The sequence below is a fragment of the Lepisma saccharinum genome, chromosome 20 (genome assembly GCF_977018435.1).
Source record: "Lepisma saccharinum chromosome 20, izLepSacc3.1, whole genome shotgun sequence".
In the NCBI taxonomy this organism is placed as follows: domain Eukaryota; kingdom Metazoa; phylum Arthropoda; class Insecta; order Zygentoma; family Lepismatidae; genus Lepisma; species Lepisma saccharinum.
In genome coordinates, this window is record NC_139248.1 from 21,431,351 (window position 1) to 21,452,608 (window position 21,258).

Below are 21,258 nucleotides of genomic sequence, written 5' to 3' on the forward strand. Positions count from 1 at the left end.
AGCGCCGTGTGACTTTTCGTCGATATTTTGGTCCCGGCTTCGAATCCCCCGGCCTGGTAGTACGCTGCGTCCGTTTTGGATAATTTCAACGTTCCCACTGCCGTCGACGTGATGCCTGGATAATCTATTCTGTCGATGACGGTGTTGTGTTTCCTCACCTCCACCTGCGAGAACAGGTGGGGCACGAAGTTGTCCACGAGTATCAAATTTGCTGCTGCGGGAAACGCGTCTCCGCTTTCTTTCTTCACCACGTCGAATTGAAGGTAGAGGTCCGCTCTGTGAGGATGAATGAACCCATCGCCTACGTCCAGGTCGTATTCGATCTCCCTGTTCGCTTCGTTGAGATTGGCGAACGTGCGACGGTTGGGAGGGAAAGATTGCAATTCGTAACTTTCGATTTGCTCCATTTTACATGTATGGTTATTTATTATACGTTGATCTCCACGATGGCCGTCGTAGTGGCACCTGCGAAATCCACCACGTCTCCTTTCTCGTTCGTCACCACCAACTCTATGTCGTCTATGCGGTTGCGACATACTGGAAAATAGATCGGTGAAGAGGGCGTGTAGATGATCGGTTCCATGAACTCGGAACTGGGTTTGAAAGTGGCTATGATTCCCGTCTGCTTGTGACTTCCCAGTAATCCGTCCGAGGATTTCGTGATCATGCCTTCCGCCACGTTACAGTGTACGTTCAGAGTCTCTATGGCCAAGAATTTAGGAATATTGACTGCCGTGTGCTTAATGCCAGCCTCGAGTTTGGTGTTGTTCTCGAAACCTAAAAGTTCTCCCATGGTGCCCAGGTCCACAGTCTCCGTCGCGGATAGGATTTCCACTCTGTGCGTGACCGAATTTTGAGAAAGATACGTGCCTTTGGGTAACTGAGCTTGCAAAGTAGAAAGATTGTATTGGCCTGGTGTGACGACGATGTGTTCGCTTCCTACGCTAATTTTGTTGTTGTGCTGCGTAACATTGGGTATGAGGTACATGCTGTAGAATGCATGCAGAGCTATGGATTTAGGATAGACGATGTCGTCGTGCAGCGTGAGTTTCAAGATTGAAGATTCGCTCGTGAGATGGAACACGCCCATCCTAGTGATGCTGTTTTAGCTTCCACAGTGTTTTCTGGAAATCCTCGATCGTAGGGTTATTTATTTTAGAGAGAAAGGCGAGCACGGAGAGGCAGAGATGACCGCAGTTCACGTCTCCGAAATCTTGAATGCGTTCGTCGTTGTAGTATATAGAGGTTTTGTTCGTCTTCAGATAATGAATTAAATTTGTAGGTGGAACACCTCCGAAAGAATCGAAAACGAATGCTTTATCATCATTTTTGTGGTAACATATCCAATGCGTGCCTGGATTTTCTTGACCGTCCAAGTTGACTACTCCGCATTCTCTTCTTTTCACGCTTGAAGGTAACGAGTCGGACATAAAAACTCCTCTGAAGTGTTTGATTTGTAACGGCCCGATCAGAGATTCAATGTCTCGGTTGGTGAGTGCTTCTGTTTCTTTTTTTTAAACTTTTTCATCACGCCCTTCCCCTTCTTCTCCATGGCTAGGTTGTGACGTTTCTGTTCTTCCAATTCCGCCTTGTTCTTCTTCGAGTCGATGACGGTTTTCGCGATGGCGGCACTTCCGCCAGCCAAACTTCCAACGGCCCCCAATGCTGCCAGGATGGCCGGGATGCTGAATATGAAACCTCCGATCTTTTGCTGTTTCCGCGAACGCTGCAATCTTTTCAATTGAGGTGTGCTGAGCAGCAATTTCATTCCGTGTCCTTTCGACAGGCAAGAACGTTTCTTCTCGCGTTGTTTCTTGGTGAGTAACCCATCGAGGGCACCTAGATTTTTCAGATTGGAGTATGGTATCTGGTACACGACACCCTTGGGCTTCATGTTGATGCTCTATGTGTTATTTTCACGGTATGTTATTTATATATATATTCTGAGATTTTTTTTGTGTAGTTTTTTTACGGCATGTTATTTATATATTTTCAAGGCCTCGCAGTCGTTACACAAATTCTATTACGTGCTTCGTTTTCTTGCCAAGAAGTTCCTTTGTCCCCTTGTACACGATTCGAGTTTTGTTCTCGATTAAAATAGATAGGTTCTCGTCGGATAACATGTTAGCGTATCGATCTGGTAAAAATAGACTGTATTGTGCGTTGAGCAACAGGCGTACCTTGGGACCATACTGGGTAGAAACGATTGAACCGGAAGTTATCGTGTAAGGTTTGTCGACTTCCAATTCCTGAATTTTTACATACTCGACTGACAAATTTAGCATTTGTTTTAATGCTTGGAGATCACTTATTTTTTCAGTCGTCATATCAAAAAATTTCAAAGTGTTAGAGAGAAATTTAATTGTTTTTTCACGATGTATGTTATTTATATATCAAGTTTTTTTGACATGTATATATATTATTATTTTTTTAACAGAGGAAGAAAGTCCGTGCTTCGGAAAACGCGATGATGTGCGTAATAATATCTTCCGTCTCCTGCATAGACTTGTACCAATCATCAGTATATCGTCTTCTTCCCTGCCTTGCCTCGTGCAATTCATCGAACCTATCGTTTAATTTCTCCCCTGCGGCCAAAAGCAGAATGTTGAGATCACCGCACCTCAGGCCACTGATCTCCCGAAGATGGTCCTTGAGAACCATTTCACAAGGGATGCGAAATTCCGGCGTCGTTTTTGCTATGATTACAAGTTTATTAACATCTCCGTTAACTATCTTTTTGAATATTTTAGATAGTAGCTCGGGTGGCAAATCAGTTATACGAGACATGTTGATTTTTTACTGTATGTTATTTATATACCCCACCCCAATTTTTGTTTCGTGTTCATGGCAATGGTGGTACCCAGTGCGGCGACCCGTTCACCCAGCGATGCGTCTCTGCTCACGAATCTTTCGAAAGCTGCGTGCTCTAACTTTCTGTCTGCTTCGTGACGTGCGTCCAGATCCGTCTGCGTGGTGTTGTAAGCAATGTCGTGATCTTTGCATGCCGCGTCCAACGGATTCACACCCTTGTCTCCTCTCTCCAATCTTTTCTCGAGTTTGGTACCCGGTCCGCAGTACTGGTAGCCAGGTAGATGCATCTCGAAAGGTAACTTGTTGATGATGTCGTTCACAAGCCCCTTTCCTTCGGCCACGTTCCAAAATTTCGGAGGCAGCGTGTTGATGATTTTGATCAGGTAACCTATGCCCTTGTCGTCGTTCACGATGAAGTTGGAAAGTTTCGTGCTGATCATGTCCACGATGCCAACCTTCTCGTTGTAGAAATTACGGTTGCCTGCATTCTCTTCGCCGGCTATCACCAACAATCGGTCCACGAGTTTCCTAACGTCGTCCACCCAAACGAATTCTTTGGGTAACGTGTTGTAGCGTTTGACGCCGCTGCCTGCTTTCACCTGGTTCCAAATCGGTTTGATGAGATTCCTGTACTTCTCGCCGCTGCTCGATTTCACCCTATTCTGCGAGGCGTCGTTGTTCTGGTACAAGGCATCCGTCATGATCAGAATTTCCTTGTAACTCTGGTAATCTTCGTCGGTGTAATCTTTCGGCTGCTTTTTGGCGACGAGTTCCCACAGTCCCACCGTACCTGGATACCTGGTCCAACTATCCTTGTCGCCTAAATTGACTTTAATGTCGTTGCCTTCGAAGGTCACCTTCGATTTCCCAATCTTCCACACCACACCGCCGCCTTCGCTGGTTTCCATGCTGGGATACAATCCGAACACTTCATCCTTGTCGAATTTCCCCGTGCTCAGGTAGTCTCGTGCCAAAGGTCCCAACTCGATTTTATCCGAAGACGTGCTGCCTATGGCTCGACGTCGTGCCGGTGCATCCTTCAGTTCGAACGGCGTCGAAGGAATGCTCGAAATGGGCGTGGGTACAGCGTAACTTTTAGCTGCGAGCGGTACGAGTTCATTAATCAAATTTTTATTTTGTTCCGTGACACTTTTAATTTCTTTACCTAGACCGCTGATGGCATCGATCACAGGTTGATCCTGACGTTTTTTCCCTTCGTAGAATCCACGATTCTCGGATTTCCAACCTTTGAAGCGTTTCGCAAGGTAATCGCGAAGCTTGAGATTTTCGTCTTCGATTTTTCGTTTCGTCATGACGTTATTTATACACGTCGTTTCTCACAACGTTGCAACGTTTAGAAAGTTGTTGATTTTGTTTCTGTATTTTCCGTTGTTGGGTTTCCTCGTCATGTCAATCGTAGCGAATCCGAAATCGTCACCGTTCCAGCAAGTAGAGCAGCAGCCTTCCGAAAATTGATTGTAGTTCATGTCTCCGCCTACGTAGTCATCGTACGCGTGCTTGAGGTTGGTGTGATCTTGACGAAACAAACATATGAAATTAGCGTTGTCGCGTACTAACTGTTTTGGAATTTTGGAAAACGTTTGAGCTAGGTAGAAGCAGTCCATTCCTTTGTGACGACCTTGCGTGAAAAAGTTGCGAATTTCATTTTGATTTTCCAGGATGGCATCGTCGAACACAACGACTGAATTTTCACGACAATCGTCGAGTGGTTTTATTTCCGAGGCGAACGTTGCAATGTCCAGACCATCGTACAGTTTCATCAGTTGCTGGTATTTGGATTGCTCTAAACTTTTCGAGAACACGTACAGGTGCCTGTTCTTCCAATCTAACCAATTCGGTGCAAGGAGAAAATTGTCCACGAGCAGTGTCGTTTTTCCACACCCCGAAGGTCCTACGATCAGACAGCGGATGCTGTCGGGGAGCAATTCACCGTTTTTTTTCTTCCTTCCACTTTCCGAATTAGGTAAACGTTTCACAACATTCCACGTACTCATAGAATCACTTCGTTTGAATCGATCCAACTTGTTTCCGGAAGTCCCAGCCATTTCACCAAAAGTTTGTTGCCTCTCTTGCGCAAAACTTTTTCGATAAGGTACGTGTCGGGGTATTTAGTTTTAGAGAGTTCCTCCTCGTAGAAGCGCCCCAATAAAATTTCACCGCCACTGTCTTTTATTATATACGTGTGACGGTTCCCGGGTAGAACTCGAACCACCGTAAAAAGTTCAGTGCTCCAGTTTCGTGTGAAACCCCTGTCGAACGTTCGCTTCAATTTACTGACCCTCACCTGTTCTCCAATTTTGTATTTAGCTTTTTTTGTCGTGGGCGTGTACTTTGGACAGTAAACGCTAGAAATTAAACGTTGCTCGTCAGACTTGGTAACGTCAGCTGGCTTCATGCCTATCGTTGCGTGCCGTGTGTGATTATAGTCGTTAACAAGTTCCGGAAGAATAATGACCCACTTGTAGCTTCCCTGAAGCGTGAAGCGTGACCACATGCGCGATTTCAGAGTGCGATTGAATCTTTCCACAATGCTGGCCTTGACGTCACTGAAGGTCGAGTAATGATGAACGTTGTGTTTCCGAATAAACTTTTGGAATACGGCATTGTAAAATTCCTTCCCTTTGTCCGTGTGCAGAAACCGAGGTCGTCTGCCGCCGCTTTCGCGAAAAATTGTCTTGAATGCTTCCGTGACGCACGTTCCTGTTTTCGCCTTCAAAGGTAGAGCCCATGCGAATTTCGAAAATGTGTCTATGACGGTGAGGAGGTACTTGTTGCCATTGTTCAATTTATGCACGTTTTTTAACTTGCCGCTACTCATTTCGACGAGGTCGCTTTCCCAGAGGTCGTCGATTCCCTTGGTTACCACAGCCAAACGTTCGTAGTTGCGGCGTGCAGGTTTATGCAATTCTTGGACGATGGCTTGCCTAGACATTTTTTATTATTTTTAGAGATTACGTTTCAAAAGAAGCACAAGCGTGATGGGATTCAAAGAGGGTGGCACTTCGCTCGTGTTTTGAATGATCAGCTTATCGCCGGCACTCACGTCGAAAACAGTAAGATCTTCGTCTTCGTGTATTTCATATATGTTGCGCGTTTCGTTCCAACGTGCCAGAGGAATGTTTCCTGCTTTCTGGACACCACGATTCGATATCAAAGTCATGGTGGGAACGCTAGCTTTTCTGCCGTGAGACCAGTACGAAAATTCGTTTATCTGAATCGTGCCATCGAGGAGAAACTTGTAGTACGGATGATAAGGATGTAGCATGTACAGTTTGTTACCTTCGACGAAGGTGGAGATTCTCTGTTGATTGGGAACGCTGTTGATTTCGATGGCTTGCAGAGAATGCAGTTTAGCGAATTTAGTATCGATGCTAACGAGGTTGCTGTGAAGCTGACCCAGTGTGTTTTGTACGGGCACCAAATGCTCGACTATGGTATCCGTTACGGTAGAAAATGACGGTTTGATTTTCACTTCCACGTTCAACTGCTTGTAGCTTTCGTTGAGTTCTTGCAACTTGGCACCGAAAGAAGCCAGTGTCGATTCCTGCGTGGATTCCAGCACTCCAACTTGATCTCTGATATTGACCACAATGTTCTGAAGGTTCTCGATTTGATTCAATTTCGAGCTCTTCTCGGTAAGATCGTTCACGATGATTCGCATCTCTGTAAACTGCGTGTGAAGGTCGGCGACGCTCTGCGAAGTGGGCAGCGTCGACACCAGCGAAGCAAGTTCGTCTCGAATCTGTTCCACGTTCGCCGTTTCCGTTTCCAATCGTTTCAGCATACGTGATATGTTCCTTTTCAAAGCGTGTAATTCTTTGGAGGTAGGGAGATTGGCCACTTTACTCTCGAGATCGCTCAACGAACTTTTGATGTCGCTCGAATCGGATAGTGCCGTCACCGCCGTTTTCAATTTTTCCAAATCTTCGCTCGAAGGCACGCTCGTTCGTAACGATTCCAAGTCACCCTGTATGTTGTCCAGTACGTGATGAAAATGAGTAAGATTGGATTCGACGTTCAAATTTTCCAAATATTGGATCTTCTGCTGAACTGTGCTTAACGTGTCCTGAATACTCGTCAACACACTTGCTTCAGCGTGAATATTTTTAATTTCTTCGTTGATCAACTCCAGAGACGCCTGAAGCGTAGCGATGGTGGTTTGAATGTGTTCGAAATCTTGATAAGCCTCCAGTTGAATTTTTATGTTCGCGACGCTTTTACCGATGACCTGCAGTTCGTCCGACGATGGTAGGTTCGTCATTGTATCTTCCAAAGTCTGCAACTTGGATTTGATTTCTTCCAACGTGCCGGTGAATTCTTCTTGTAATTTAGAAACAACGACCTGCAAGCGTTCTATATCAATATCATTCACGACGGTTTGAAGTTCAGAGAAATTCTTTTCTATTGCGGAAGTTCGCTCTTCGATTTCGAGTTTCAATTTTTCCAAATCTTCATTTTTCGATTGAAATTGCTGTAATTTGGCCAAATCATTTTGAAGCGAATCCATGCTCAACTGTATATTTTGAATGTTGTCGTAAGAAGGTACGTCGACATAATTTTTTATCAGTGTTTTCAGTTCGGAATCGATTTTCAGAATGGGATCGAGACATTGCGTTTGGAGCGTAGCGATCTCAGACTCTAAACTTTTGTTTAAGGTCTCCTGCAAAGCAATCAAATCAGTCCTCAACTTCTTAACACGAACGTCCAACATGAGAATCTCTTCTGCATGGTCTACACGCTTGGTGTTGCCGAAAATATCGTTAGGCATTTTTGGTTAACGGTTATTTATAATAGGATAGACGATTCGTAATTCTACGAAGAGAGGAATAAGTTTGTCGTAGTCTCCGAGGAGTTCCACGTAAAGATAATCTCCTGCAGACACATCGTACGACATGTTAGAAAGTATCTTGTCGTGCTTCATTCGAAAAATGTTCTTGCCGGTAGAAATTTTGATTTCGCCTGTGTTCTCCGGATTCACGGTGATTTGAAGTTTCCCGTCGATCGGAATTTCATAGAAATGTAAATTGTTATTAAAAACATAAAACATCTTGCCCACATCGTTATTTATTTCCGTCCATATACTATTAAGATGTACAATTAGTAGACCATTGAGTTTAGATAACACGGAAGGTAAGAGGTTATTGGAATTTGGTGATGCAGTGTCCATGTTGCTTTGTTTGCGAAAACCAAAGAGATTCATTGTCCTTGTTAGTTATTTAACACATTGTGCTTTTTTGCTATTCTTCAAAAACAGACGGAGGAAAAGAATAAAAGAGGGAGCCCTCGGGCGATGAAAAGTTGCAACCTGTTATTATGTTGTTAAGCCCGCTCCAAACCGAGGCTCATTAAATTCAACTCTTATTTTTCATCGCCCGAGGGCTCCCCCTTTCATTCTTTTCCTCCGTCTGTTTTTGAAGAAGAATAGCAAAGACACAGCGGACTTCATGGCTATGAGGTTACGGTTAACACACGTCACATTTATCGCTTTTATTGTAGTGCCCCCACTCTAGCGTGTGGATTTGACAATCGAGAACACGTAACTTGTTGTCCGTTGCATCCAATGCTACTTTGGTTACGCGCGTCGTGTACAAATCATGCAATTTACTTGCAATGCGATGATCGGTGCTGAGTTGCCTTTTACCATGAAAAAGGCATTCTTTGTAGTCTTGCATGCTAAATTTGCTGGCACTTATTTTTCCCACCCCCTTCGCCTTCTTGATCTCTTTTTCTTCTGTAATCTTTACACAGTACATTTTGGCACGAAGCCCCGCAAATTCCCTGCTGTAATTACCAGCCGCTTCATCTTTGAACTTTCCAATCGTCATTTTGTTTTCTGTCGAATGCAAGTGATGGCCTGATGGTAAGTTGCTAAAATCAAACAGATGATTCATCTTAGTCAGATCATGTTCGAGGCTTGGTGTTTGGATTAGAAAAATGAAGCTATCCGTATCAATGTAACATATTTGGATGTTATCTCCATAAAAAGGTTGAAACTGATCGTAGTACGATTGGTACATGTGCAATTTTGATAGTTCAAGGACGGTGGCACCTATGGCAATCGGCTTGTTGAGCATCACTTGCTTCTTGTTCCTCTCAACGAATACTAGATTCTCGTCGAAAATAGTGAAGTTTTTGAAGTAGGGTGACGCGACGATCTTCTCAAATTTCTTTTCGTCCGTGACCAACGTTGCGTCGATGTAATTACGCACGTTCTCCATCGTCTTGCCGTAGATGGCGTTATTGAACAGTTTGTACAGATCCTTGTCTGCAGGCGATGTCGATTGCGCTCTGCGGCGCGTGTTCTCGGCTATGTAGGGTTCGAGCAACTTGCTCTGTCGGAACTTCAATCCTCTATGAACTTTCTTCAACTGCAAGCCGTGACTTATGTAAAATTGGAGGAGTCGGTAGTGCAGAACATAATTCCGCTTGTTCTCCATGCTTAGTATGAGTTTTGGCTCCGATCCTCCAGGTGGCTTCTCCTTGGTGGGGGCCAGGGCCAATCCGTGATGTTTCTCGTGAAGCGTTTCGGGATAATCGAGATCCACTTCCAAGAAACAACCCCATTCATTATCTTCCCTCCAGTTGAGAAAATCTTCGCAGGAGAGTTCCTCTTCGGTCATCCACGCGTAGTCGCTGATGGGAAGACACTGGGACATGGAGTGGCCGTACAGGTTGTTGACATCCCAGTAGACGATGTAGGTGTTAGGCTTCGATGCATCGTAACCAGGCGTATGAGGATTGTTTGCCTGAGCATGGCGTCGGGGACATTGGACGATGCCACCGCGTATCGCACTCTCCATGAAAGCATACTGTTCCTTCTCTGCAATAAGTCCCAGTTCCACGTTGGTGTATTTCATCATCGATTCCCAAGTCAATCCCGGCGTGGTGAAGAAATACGCAGGATCCAACTTGTATATCGCGATGCATCTCTTACGAAACGATTCGAAAATGTCCATGAGGAGAGTCACGTCCAATTTGAGATAGAGATCGTGATAATCGCGAAAAGTTTGGCAATTGAATGCCGTCCATACACTACGAGCGTGTTCGTAGTCCTCTTCGGAACAGACGTCCTCTGTGAGACAAGAATAAAATACCTCCCGGGGTGGAAGTTCCGTCTCGTCAAATTTCTCGAAATCGTTGACGTACTCGTAGGGGTAGACGCCCTTGCGGCGCAACAGATTCAAATTCTCATCTCTCCCCGAAAAACATTTTTGTTTGGTGGCCACAAGATCTTCGTCGCCAAGTTGAGCTGCAAGGCTTGCGAGGCTGGAGGACAGGAAATTGTACGAGTCCAGGATTCGCACTTCCACGCTTCCTCCTTCTTTGAGAGGGATCCACACTCTCACTGTAATATACTTCTCGCTCGTTCTCGGAATGATGCTGATTCGAGAAGTTATGTTGTGGAGCTCTTTGACGAAGAGATGTGTGTCGTACTTCTCCGTGTAGTGCAGAAACACGGCAACAAAATGCGACTCCTTAATTTTAAGATTGCACGAATTACAGATGGTGCTTAGAAATAATCCATTCTGGTGGTTATGGTGGACGACCTTGTAATTTTCGGGGGTGAAAGCCTGGTTACACTCCTCGCATCTTGTCGCCGCGTCATGTCTCTGTTGTTGTTCTGTTGTGAGAGCAGGTGGAGAAACGTAAGAGCCTTTCAGGCCGGGTGCAAGTTCTCTCGCGCATTCCGCTATCTTCTCAACAAAATGTTTTGCCGCATCGGGTCCGCAATACAAGATGACATCATTCAATTTTTCTCCGTAGATGGAGAAACTGCAAGGCTCGTGGTGAAAAATTTGGGTCGTGCTTGAGGTAGAGGGATCAGGGTTACAAGACGTCATGGGAACTTGGAAGCTTTCAAAGTCAGCATAAAGGACAACGGGATGGTGGAGAAGAGCCTGGTGTTTCTGAAATTTCATCTTGGTTCCGGGTTCCGGCATGACATCTTCGGGTTCTGCATTCACAGAGCCAAAACACTTGTGCTGTTCTCCCATCTTCTTACCCCCGCGAAAAATTCTCAAACACCGATCGCAAATTTCGATCTTATCGTGATTCTTGCTGATCTGTCTTCCTACTAATCCTGAGAAATTCCGTATCAAACTGTAACGGCCATCTACAAGCAAGAGTCGAATTACATTATTCTGGCTTCTAGCAGGTCTTAAGACACGAATATTGCCGGAATCGTCAACCCCAAAAACAGAAATATCGATATATTCTTTTTTTTCCTCTCTATAGTTTTTTAAAAATTGATTGATCTTATTCAGGGGCACAGGATAGGAAATTCCTCTCATCATATTCTCGTATCTTCCCTCGTATCCTCTGTAATTGGACAGGCGTTCGGGGTGAACATTATTAGCTGGGTGTAATGCGGCGATGACAGACCATAGGAAACTCTTCTGATCATTACTTTGTATGTTCAACACTGCATTTTGCTTTTTTTTTTGTTTTTTGTTTTTTTTGAGCGCTGCGTAATGGTTTGAAATTGCAGACTCGAAGTTCTAACATGTGGCTGCGACCGCAAAGACTCCATCCACTTCCTCTACCTTCAAACTCTTCTTGTTTTTGTGTCAGGTGATCAAATAGCCGTGTCACTATCTCGTCAAGATCCTCGTTATTGTCATCGTGTAAGGCTTCACACCCTACGTAAAAGCTAAAAGTACTTGACTCGGACGAGACAACTTTCTCATACAGCAGGGTCAAGACGAGATGAATTTTAATTGCAACATTGACGAGGCAATCACGTAATTTATCGACTACCAGGGATTTCACATTGTTGAGGAAGATGCTCGAGTCACACTTTTCATCGCTTCCAGATTTATATGTTATGATGCGTGCACTTTTATTCAAAGCACCGCCTTCATGCTCATCAATGCGAGGTTTCTTTGCCGGGGGGGCGTCATCATGTTTCGGTAGACGACATTTTTTCAAATGCCTAGCAATATTAGGTTTAGAAATCAACTTTCCACAGTTGCGACATGGCACTTTCCCGCAAAAACCGGAGGGACCTGGTTGCGGTTCCATTTTTTCTCTCTGTTATTTATATATATACAGAGACATTTTTTGGGGGGGGGTTGTGGTAGTGGTAGTGGAAAGCGCACTGAAACAGAAGAAAAAAAAAATTGAAAAAATGCTCGACATTTTTTCCTTCCACATATATATTAGAGGCGAACAGTATGTATGTATGTATGTGTGTGTGCACTGTTGTAGGAGGTTAAAAATATGGGACATGTAAGTGTGTGTCAATTTTTTATGGCTCCTCTGAATATGTGTGTGTCAGACGCAAAACAAAAATATTAATATATCATGAAAATAAAAACTTACCTTTCAAGAGAGGTGGAGAGAGACTTCAAAATAAAAACTTGTAGCTCACTAAAACTTCCACGATGATATATATGTATACTGCCAGACAAACAATTAAGAATACTGAACTGTCACGATTGACGTTCACCCTTCAAGAGAGATAGAAAAACTTCAAAATAAAAACTTGTAGCTCACTAAAAACTTCCACGATGATATATATGTATACTGCCAGATAAACAAATTAAAAAATACTGAACTGCCACGATTGACGTTCACTATGATAATGATGTACAAAAGAAGAAACTAGTACGTTATATAGGAACTCCTCTTTTTTTTCTCCTTCTCTCCTCCCTACTCCACGCGACTCTCTTTGGTGAAAACACAATGAGGGCTATGGTCAATATCCTAGCAAATAAAACCCTTGTTAACTAATTCATTCATGCCATATTTTTTTCAACAAAAGATTTTTGTGATGTGCACAATATCCTGTAGGGGACAAATAACAATAAACGGGACGTTGATAGTTCCACCCATGCATGTATTGTCGATTATTTCCCCTCGGCCTCTATTCCACGCCCCGTCAGGGTGTGGTGTGTGAAACAAACGATTCCCAGCACAAAACTCAAAAAGCGGAAGATGCTGCTGTGTTTGCCTCCGCCGCATCCGCTTCTGATTCTATTGTTATCGGGGATGTAATAGATTCTTTATTCAGAACCGTGGGAAAGCTGAAAAAAAAAAAATAGAATCTCTTCGGGCGAAAGAGGATGTAAGGTGAATGGGTTCGGGGAGGGGTTGCTGTGGATAGTTTGGTCGGTGATGAAAATGTTACATTGAGCGATGAAACACAATTTCTCCACAGGGACAGGAAAAATTCTACCGAGCGTCGCTATCCACGCGAACATTAGAAATTGCCTGAATAGTTTGGGGGCTTGGCATAGGATTATCGATTTTCGTTTTAGAGAATAATCTATGTAAGATTCTAGCATCGAGAATAAACAACATTGATTAAATTTTTGACAACATTCGCAGTACAAATCTAAACTCGTGATGATTTCGCCGTTACCACGCACCCCTGGCGAGGTTATAGGGGCCAGGCATCCTAAAAACAACAATTATTATTTTGTTTGTTTGTTTGTGTTACAATACATATGCGCGCGCGTGCGTGCGTGCGTGTGTATATGCCACATTCTTCCCCCGAGAGAGAGGTTTACGAAGGTCACGATATATATAAACATTTGGGTCCCGGACTTGGAAAATTACGATAAGGTGCACTCATCTTTCAAAAAATAAGAAGATGAGAAGATGAGAAGATGAGAAGATGAGAGGATGAGAGCGCGCGCGTGTGTATATGCCACATCGTTCCCCCAAGAGAGAGGTTTACGAAGATCACGATATATAAACATTTGGTCCCGTTGATTCTAGCACTCCAACTTCATCTCTAATGTTGACGACAATATTCTAAAGGTAGAGAGAATGAGAGAATGAGAGAATGAGAGAATAAGAGAATAAGAGGATGAGAAGAGAGGTTTACGAAGATCACGATATATAAACATTTGGTCCCAAACTTGGAAAATTACGATAAAGTGCACTCATCCTTCAAAAAATAAGAGAATGAGAGAATGAGAGAATGAGAAAAGAGGTTTAATTAGGTCATGATATATAAACATTTGGTCCCAGACTTGGAAAATTACGATAAGATGCACTCATCTTTCAAAAAATAAGAAAATAAGAAAATAAAAAAATAAAAGGATAAGAGAAAGATGGGAGGATGAGAGGAGGATGAGAGGAAGATGAGAGAATAAAAAGAGAATGAGAAAAATGAGAAGGATGAGGGGATGAGAGCTCATCTTTCACTCATCACTGCCTTTTTGCGCCCGTGAAATATCGTCAGCGCACTAAATAAGGCGCGAAACAGGAAGAGAAAGTGAGTTTTTCAACTTTTTGTGGTCGTTTGGTCAAGAAATCAAAGTTGTCGTCAGATGCACAAATTTATACTACTCAGACACACATTTTTCATGTTACATTTCATTTGCATGAGGAATATAATACCAGCTGCTTAAAAACTGCTATACGAAGACGTATTTTTTATTTTTAAAAAAGGGAGGGAGTGAGCCATTTATTCATTTATTTCAGTGATCAGAGCACCCCCAATAATTTTGACAAGTCGGCGCCTATGGCTGCATAGCTGTGCACAGGTCCGTACACAGGATTTTTTTTGGGGGGGGCAGGTATGGTGACTTCAAGGTCTGGACTGTCTCACTACGGTACCTGGTTCTAGACTATGTAGGAAAAGAAGACTAGGCCATGTTTAAGTGGTTAGACACGCCCATTTCGCTCGTTCTCGGAGCCCTCAACGCCAATCAGGTTGCAAACTCCTAAGAAATGAGGTTGCCAACTCCAGAATCGCGATCTTCTTCCTATTGAAATGAGTAATTTTATTCACAATTTCTAATCGATTTTTCTACTGTATTATACTCTCTAGGCTTCAGGCTTCGTAGATAGCGTAGCTAGCCTAGAATATATGCCCCTGCAGGTCAAAAATTTGAAAAAAAGATATGATCTACAATGTTGTTGGACGTAGATGTGACCACCTAAGTTATGGTAGTGTTGTAATTGTATAGTTCCAATATTATTGCTTCAATGCAATAATGGGATTCTGTTGGTAATGAAACAAGCACACACAGTATTACCTAAATATCAAATATCCAGGTCTCTGAATGGACCGGAGTGGACCGGAACAACGTTTCGGTTCGTTAATTTTTTTTAGATAGTTCACTGCATTTTCCTTCATCTTTTTTGTACCTTATTGTTCTCGTTTTTACTTTATTATTTGTTAATATTATTGTCTTGTGTTGTGGATTCGCTTTTTCTGACAATTTCCTGCACAGTGGCGTAGCAGTCGTCCCCGCAATCACCGCAATGGTGGGGGCTGTAGGGGCCCGCTATGTTCTCTCTCTGTCATCCTGAAATTTTATATAATCCCAGAAATTCAGCAGTTACTGTCGCTTATTTTAAAAAATGGATTTACGAAACAGAAAGTTGGTTCCCAGTAACATATCATATGACGACGTCTGCGATAATAAGCAGAGGGGCCCGGGCAACTTGACATTATGGGTCTCCTCCTCCTCCAAGTGTACCTGCAGGGAGCAATTACCTCCCAGAACTTCAAATTTGATGCAAATAAAAATACTTTTCAGAAAATTTTCTTGTTCGGTTCGCTCGAAATGCCTACTTTTCTTAGTCTTATCAAGTTCAGAACCGTAGCTAGGGGACGGCCGGAGACGGCCTTTGGTGCCGAATGATCTAAATGAAAAAAAGATGTAAAATTTATTGATTGATTTGTGTTTTTTAAGCCTACTTTATTTTTCTGTCTTTCAAAAATAGTTTGTTTTCCGTTATTAATGTGACATTGAACGTGTTAAAAAAAATAATTAAAATCGTTTGTTCGAATACAAATGCTTTAGCACCAACTTCTACCCCCTTTTGCGTAATTTACGAAGATAATAACGTATTTGATACTATCATTACTAATAGTACTAATAATGTTGGTCCTGGGTTCGAATCTCGGCCGGGGCATGGATCCATTCATCATTTTCATCATGCCATCACTCATTCCCATCTTCATTAGCCAAAAGTGGCACAAGAAGCGAAGTAAAATAAAGCAAACCAATAATAATAATAATAATAATGTTATAATAACATTACTAGTATTAACATTATTTTTATTAACATTATTATTATTATTGGTACGTTTATCCTGGTACTTGCCCCCCCCCAGACAAAAAATCGTGGTTGCGCCTCTGCCTACATGGTTTTCGTAATAGTTGTGTAGTGTGTGTAGTACAGTTGTGAATCGAGTAGAAAGATTCAGTTTCTCAACCGGTCGATGCCTTATTGTTACACAATACCTAAACAAGCAAACTTGATAATTTATGATATTTTTTATTACCAGTAATATTACGTGATATTTAAAATGTAACTTTCAAGCAAATATTTTCAAGGGGGCCCCCAAGCCTCAGTATGAGATTGAAATTAGATCTGAGATAAATTTCCCACATTGTCCACACCTATTACGTTTTACTTCAAAGGGGCCCAAAAAGTCAGGATGTTGAGCCCAGGGGCAATTTAACCTTTTCCCTTAGGTCTAGTAGCCCCAATTCCGCCACGCAGGGTATACAAAGTATACAGTGCTCCAGGTGCTCCAATCCCTCCAATAGGCATTTCATTGAGTGACAAATTTTCAGTTATAACTCCATTAAGCCTTGTTTCCATGATTATGAAAAACTAAATATGCTGACCAAGGCAGTAATTTATTTTATTAAAAAACATAAACTAACGTAACGTTTCAACCTTCTAGCAAGGTCTTCTTCAGACTCTGTATCAAGTACAAAAGTCTTGAGTGAATTTTCAGTGAATAAAGTCCAGTCGCTGCTTAATTTTCTATCTCTCAAGACTTGAGTCCGCCTCTATTTCTTAGCAGCAGATTGCAATTGACCCGAAGGTGTTAGGTCACCATTGACAATGTAGAGGTCCAGTCCAACCCCCGTAACTGAAATGATAAGTTTGCTTGAGTATATATATAACTCAGTATTAGTATTAGAAGCGTAATGTGAAGGCTCTTACGTTGAATCTTGGCCTGGCATAGCCAGAGGATTTTTTGGGCTGAAGGTCCTCCTCTAAGTCCAAAAAAGGAGTGTTTACTATCCTTTAAACAATTTACCCAAACAGTATTTTTTAAATATATGTGTATTATATGTAACCTCCATTAAATAAAAAACGCTTCGAACAAAACATACAAAGGATCATGAACAAAATGGTTGGCTGTGTGAAGCCTCCATCCTCCTTAAAAAAGAATTCTGGCTGTGACACCACGTTGAAGTAAGAGAAAATATTTCTAATTTCTTCATCCAGTTAATTATCAGAGATTCAGACCACCCTGATTTAGTTTCGACAAACTACTAAACTGATATATAGCCTAAGTCGATGTCGAAAAATGGGAAGGAAGGGTTAATTCATATTACAACTTGGGGGAGGGTGCTAACTATTGTGTGTCTGTCCCACTCTGGCATCATCTCGATGTTTATTTCTTTCCACTGAGGGGGGGGCAATCATAGGCGTTGCTACGGGGTGTGCCGGGTGTGCCTAGGCACACCCTAATGGGCTACTTTATCAAAGAGAATTAAAGACAGATATTTCAATAAGAGAAAAAATAAGCGGCAGTTTGTAAGAAGATGAAAATGTCATTACTTGGTACAAACGTGTGCATTTTCGCTGATGAAACGGGTGTCTATAGATTTTCGATTCTTTTTATGTCATTGGAGAAAGATGATATTTACTGCATTCTACTCTGTACTACAGCGCTTTTCTTCTATACCTGTCACAAGCTGTACGTGTGAGAGAGCTTTCTCCAAGCTTACCCAAGTTAAAACTAAATTAAGAGCAACTCAAAAGCAGGATAAATTGGAAGCCCTGCTCTTGCTATTTGTGGAACAGGAAAAAGCTTAGTCTATTGATGTAAATGAAGTTATTGATGAGTTTAAGAACATTGCACCTTTTGACAAACGTCTCTTGTTATAGATGACGTGTATTTTGATGTATTTGTTTGTAACATTTATGAACATTTTTTGTGTGTGTAATTTCTATGCAATTTTATTTTTTCTACTACATATATTCAGAATTTTTCAACACTGTCATTTAGTGAATTCATATTCCTTTACAAACATCAGTGCAGTTAAAGAGCCAAGTGATGTGTTGCAAAATATGCTATTATAAAGGTACAAGACCTCATTTTTTTTCTTTGTGCACACCCAAATATAAAGTTCTAGCTACGCCTATGGGGGCAATATTTTACTTCCGGGGTGGCAGACAACTGCGCTACGCCACTGCTGCACAAGGTCTTTACACAAATTTGAGTTATCTTTTTACTGTCATTCTTCGTTCTTTCACACGTTTGCCTTTTACATCTTCTCTGATGAAATGAAATGGTTCTTGCGGATGATTTTTGTATTTCCGATACTAAGCTGAGCAGACGTCTTGTTGACATTCAGAACAACAATGCAAAATAACAATATGGAAATATCACTAGAACAAATTGTTTTTTAAGTATCCACTATTTCCGCCTGTTCAAATTTTAAAAGTGTAAGAAAATTCCATAAGACTCGTGTCCAATGTACTTATATTACGCGTATTTTACGTCTATGTAAATACATCAATTCTTTATTTACCTGTAAGGACGGACGTATTGGTAAAAATTACCCACACAATTTAAAAATATTTTTTTTTAACATTTGCAAGAAGTGCCTGTGGCTACCCTTCTCCGTACCTTACCAGTGAACCCTTCTCAATGTCGGGACCCCAAATCAGTTGTTAGGTTTCGTTAGTTCCGCTCTCAAAGCCGTAGAAATACTGCCGGAGTAAACGTCACCCACACACGCGCTCATACGTTTGTTTGGTATTTCAACATGTTTTTTTTTCTTCTTCTAGTTTTTATATATTGTGTGATACAATAAAAAAATGCTCAAAATTAATAAAATTATATTAATCAATAAAGGTTTTGTTAATAAAACGCTTTAAAACAATTGTAATTCCGATTCCAGACAAATATGCATCTGGGTCTTTAGTCACACACAGGAGATGTACTCGTAGAATGTTTCAGCGAAAAATGCAGACTCGACCAGGACCTCTGGCATACCGTGTCATTGCTCGACCACTGAGCTACCGAGCCGGCTTGGTGTCGCCTGATTTTTCGCTATCGCTGTTTTACCTGCGTGGTCCTGGTCGAGCCAGCATTTTTCGCTGAAAAATTCTACGATGCATCTGGGTATTTTAACCCAGCGCGCGTCCTTCCGTCTTCCCTTTCTCTCTTCATTATCGCGAAATACAATAAAATCTTCAAACTTAATAAAATTAATTTAATAAGATAAGGTATTATTATTTACATGCTTCAACACCACTGTCGGCGATTGAGTTCCAAAACCGGTGGGGGGCAAGGTGCCAAAACTGGGGGGCAAAGACCGTATATGTCCCTTTGTAGATAAGGTTTAGGATAGTGCGGGAGCAAAAGTGACGGAAAGTGGGGGTCAAGCCCCCCCCCCCCTAATCAACGCCACTGTTCAAAACAATTATCATTCGGACATAAGAAGTAATTTTGCTTCTGTTGGATTGATTACATCATGCCATTTCACTCGTCGTTAATCTCGTACGAAAGTAGAGCGTTCCAATTCGTGAAATGTCCATTTTGAGCCCTGCATATATCAGAAACAGAACATCTCCAATTGTTGTACGAAGACAAACACAGATATATTCATATGTTGACCACCTGTTTGTAATCCACTTATGAGAAGAATGTTGATTGAAAATCTGCAGAAATTGTCTGTCTCAGGGACCCCTCTTAGCGTGCAAGAATGCAACGTTCTACATGTAGACGAGGTTTACACTTTAATGTCTTCCGAAATGGCACGCTACGACGCTGGGTTCGAATCCAGGCCTGTGAGTTTCGCTTTACAAATTTCATCACTCATCCTCATCGTGGCGATTAGCCAAAATCGGGAGAAAGACGACGCTAAATAACAAATCAAATAGGCAATTCCGAAATGGTCACCCCTTGCCACCCACCTGATATTTCGTAACTTCACTGTGGACTAAAATTAAATTTCTTCATATGCAGGCAGACGTGATTGGACTACCGAGAAACGATTCCTAAGTGCAATTAAGAATAATACGAGAATACATTTAGAAGCAGCATAGAGGATAGGCTTGGAAGATAGTATAGAGCTAACTAAATAACTATTTGCAGACCGAAGCCCAAGTGTTATGAAATAATCAGAACTTAAGTATTGATAACTGATTTGAATTACTTTCCAAATTAAACTACTTAGAAGAATAGTTGGATCTAGATTTTTCTTGGAAATGCACAGAATGTGCTGAAAGCATATGATATGATGTAACACTGGAAATTTAGCTTGGAGATTTTCGACAATCTCTCTCTCTCTCTCTCTCTCTCTCTCTCTCTCTCTCTCTCTCTCTCCCTCTCTCCCTCCCCCCCTCTCTCTCTCTCTCTCTCTCTCTCTCTCTCACACACACACATACGCGCGCGCACACACATAAATTACAGTAATATACAAAGGCACTTTTCATTTCCAACTTATGAAAATTATTCTAGATTTTTTTGCTCAAGATTGTGTCTGACTTTAAATTCCCAAGTTTTAATTTATTTTTTTCTTTCCAGGTCATTCTCGCTACAACTGCACTTGAAGGTAAGTTTATAATAATTTTCTTTGTACAATTACGATTCTATTTCTTTTGTGGGGGTTGGAGCAACTGATTTCTAACTATATTATTTGACACATTATCTGTACTAACGACAGATTGTAATCAAGACCATCTTGGAAGTTCAGGCCGCAGTACTCAGTCATGACGTCATCATCTGGAGGCGATTTCAGATAGAGAAGAGTAGTCTGATAACCAAGTGTGTGTTCCATTCGTTAATGTAATAAATGTTTTCAGTGAATTCTTAATTTCATCTATTCGTAAATTACGAATAACATTGCGAGTCTTGGGAATGCATTGATAAAGCTCTTGGTGGAAGAGTTAAGCTCTAACAATTCCTAATCTATAATTCCGCTTAGTGTGCTTAGGTTAGGGGGAAGGGCAGGTTTAGAGCTCTGAGAAATTAGTTTTAGTGGCTGTTAGCAGCTTGATGTGCACACAGGCGCCGCCACATAATGGCAAGGGAGGGGGCATGTAAACCTTCCTGGCTTTTACCTGAATGTTCGTTTTTGATTCTGCAAGCCACGGAAAATGCCAACAGCAAATTTCCAGAGATGTATGAGTTCAACAAATTTGTGAGTTCATTGATGTGAAAATTGCTCATCGGAAAGTGTAGATGAGTTCTTTCGTCGGCAAATATTTGTGCCATAGCTCGATTCACTTCTTGCTGCCTTGGATCTACGATTTTCACCCGAGAACCAACATTTTCGGGAACTATTAATTTTCATCCCAAAATACCTCAGACTATTGTCATTCATTGAGTGCAGCAAGTTGGTAACATAATTGACAACTGTGTATTCCTACATACCCGATATGAGCTTTCCCGATGGCGAGGTGGTATCGTCGTCGCCTTGTAAT

At 41.9% G+C, this 21,258-nt stretch overlaps 2 protein-coding genes across 2 annotated transcripts in view; one reads left to right on the top strand and one right to left on the bottom strand.

Moving 5' to 3' along the window:
* The window catches only part of LOC146003546 (uncharacterized), a 295,640-nt gene that overhangs the window by 158,289 nt on the left and 116,093 nt on the right, over positions 1–21,258 (bottom strand). The gene's annotated exons all lie outside the window — the stretch shown is intronic.
* LOC146003376 (uncharacterized) overlaps positions 1–21,258 on the top strand; it is a 54,593-nt gene that overhangs the window by 3,776 nt on the left and 29,559 nt on the right. The window contains exon 2 of the mRNA XM_083141656.1: positions 20,360–20,387. Within this exon, the coding sequence (XP_082997782.1) occupies positions 20,360–20,387 (28 nt within the window). The remainder of the gene's footprint in view (positions 1–20,359; positions 20,388–21,258) is intronic.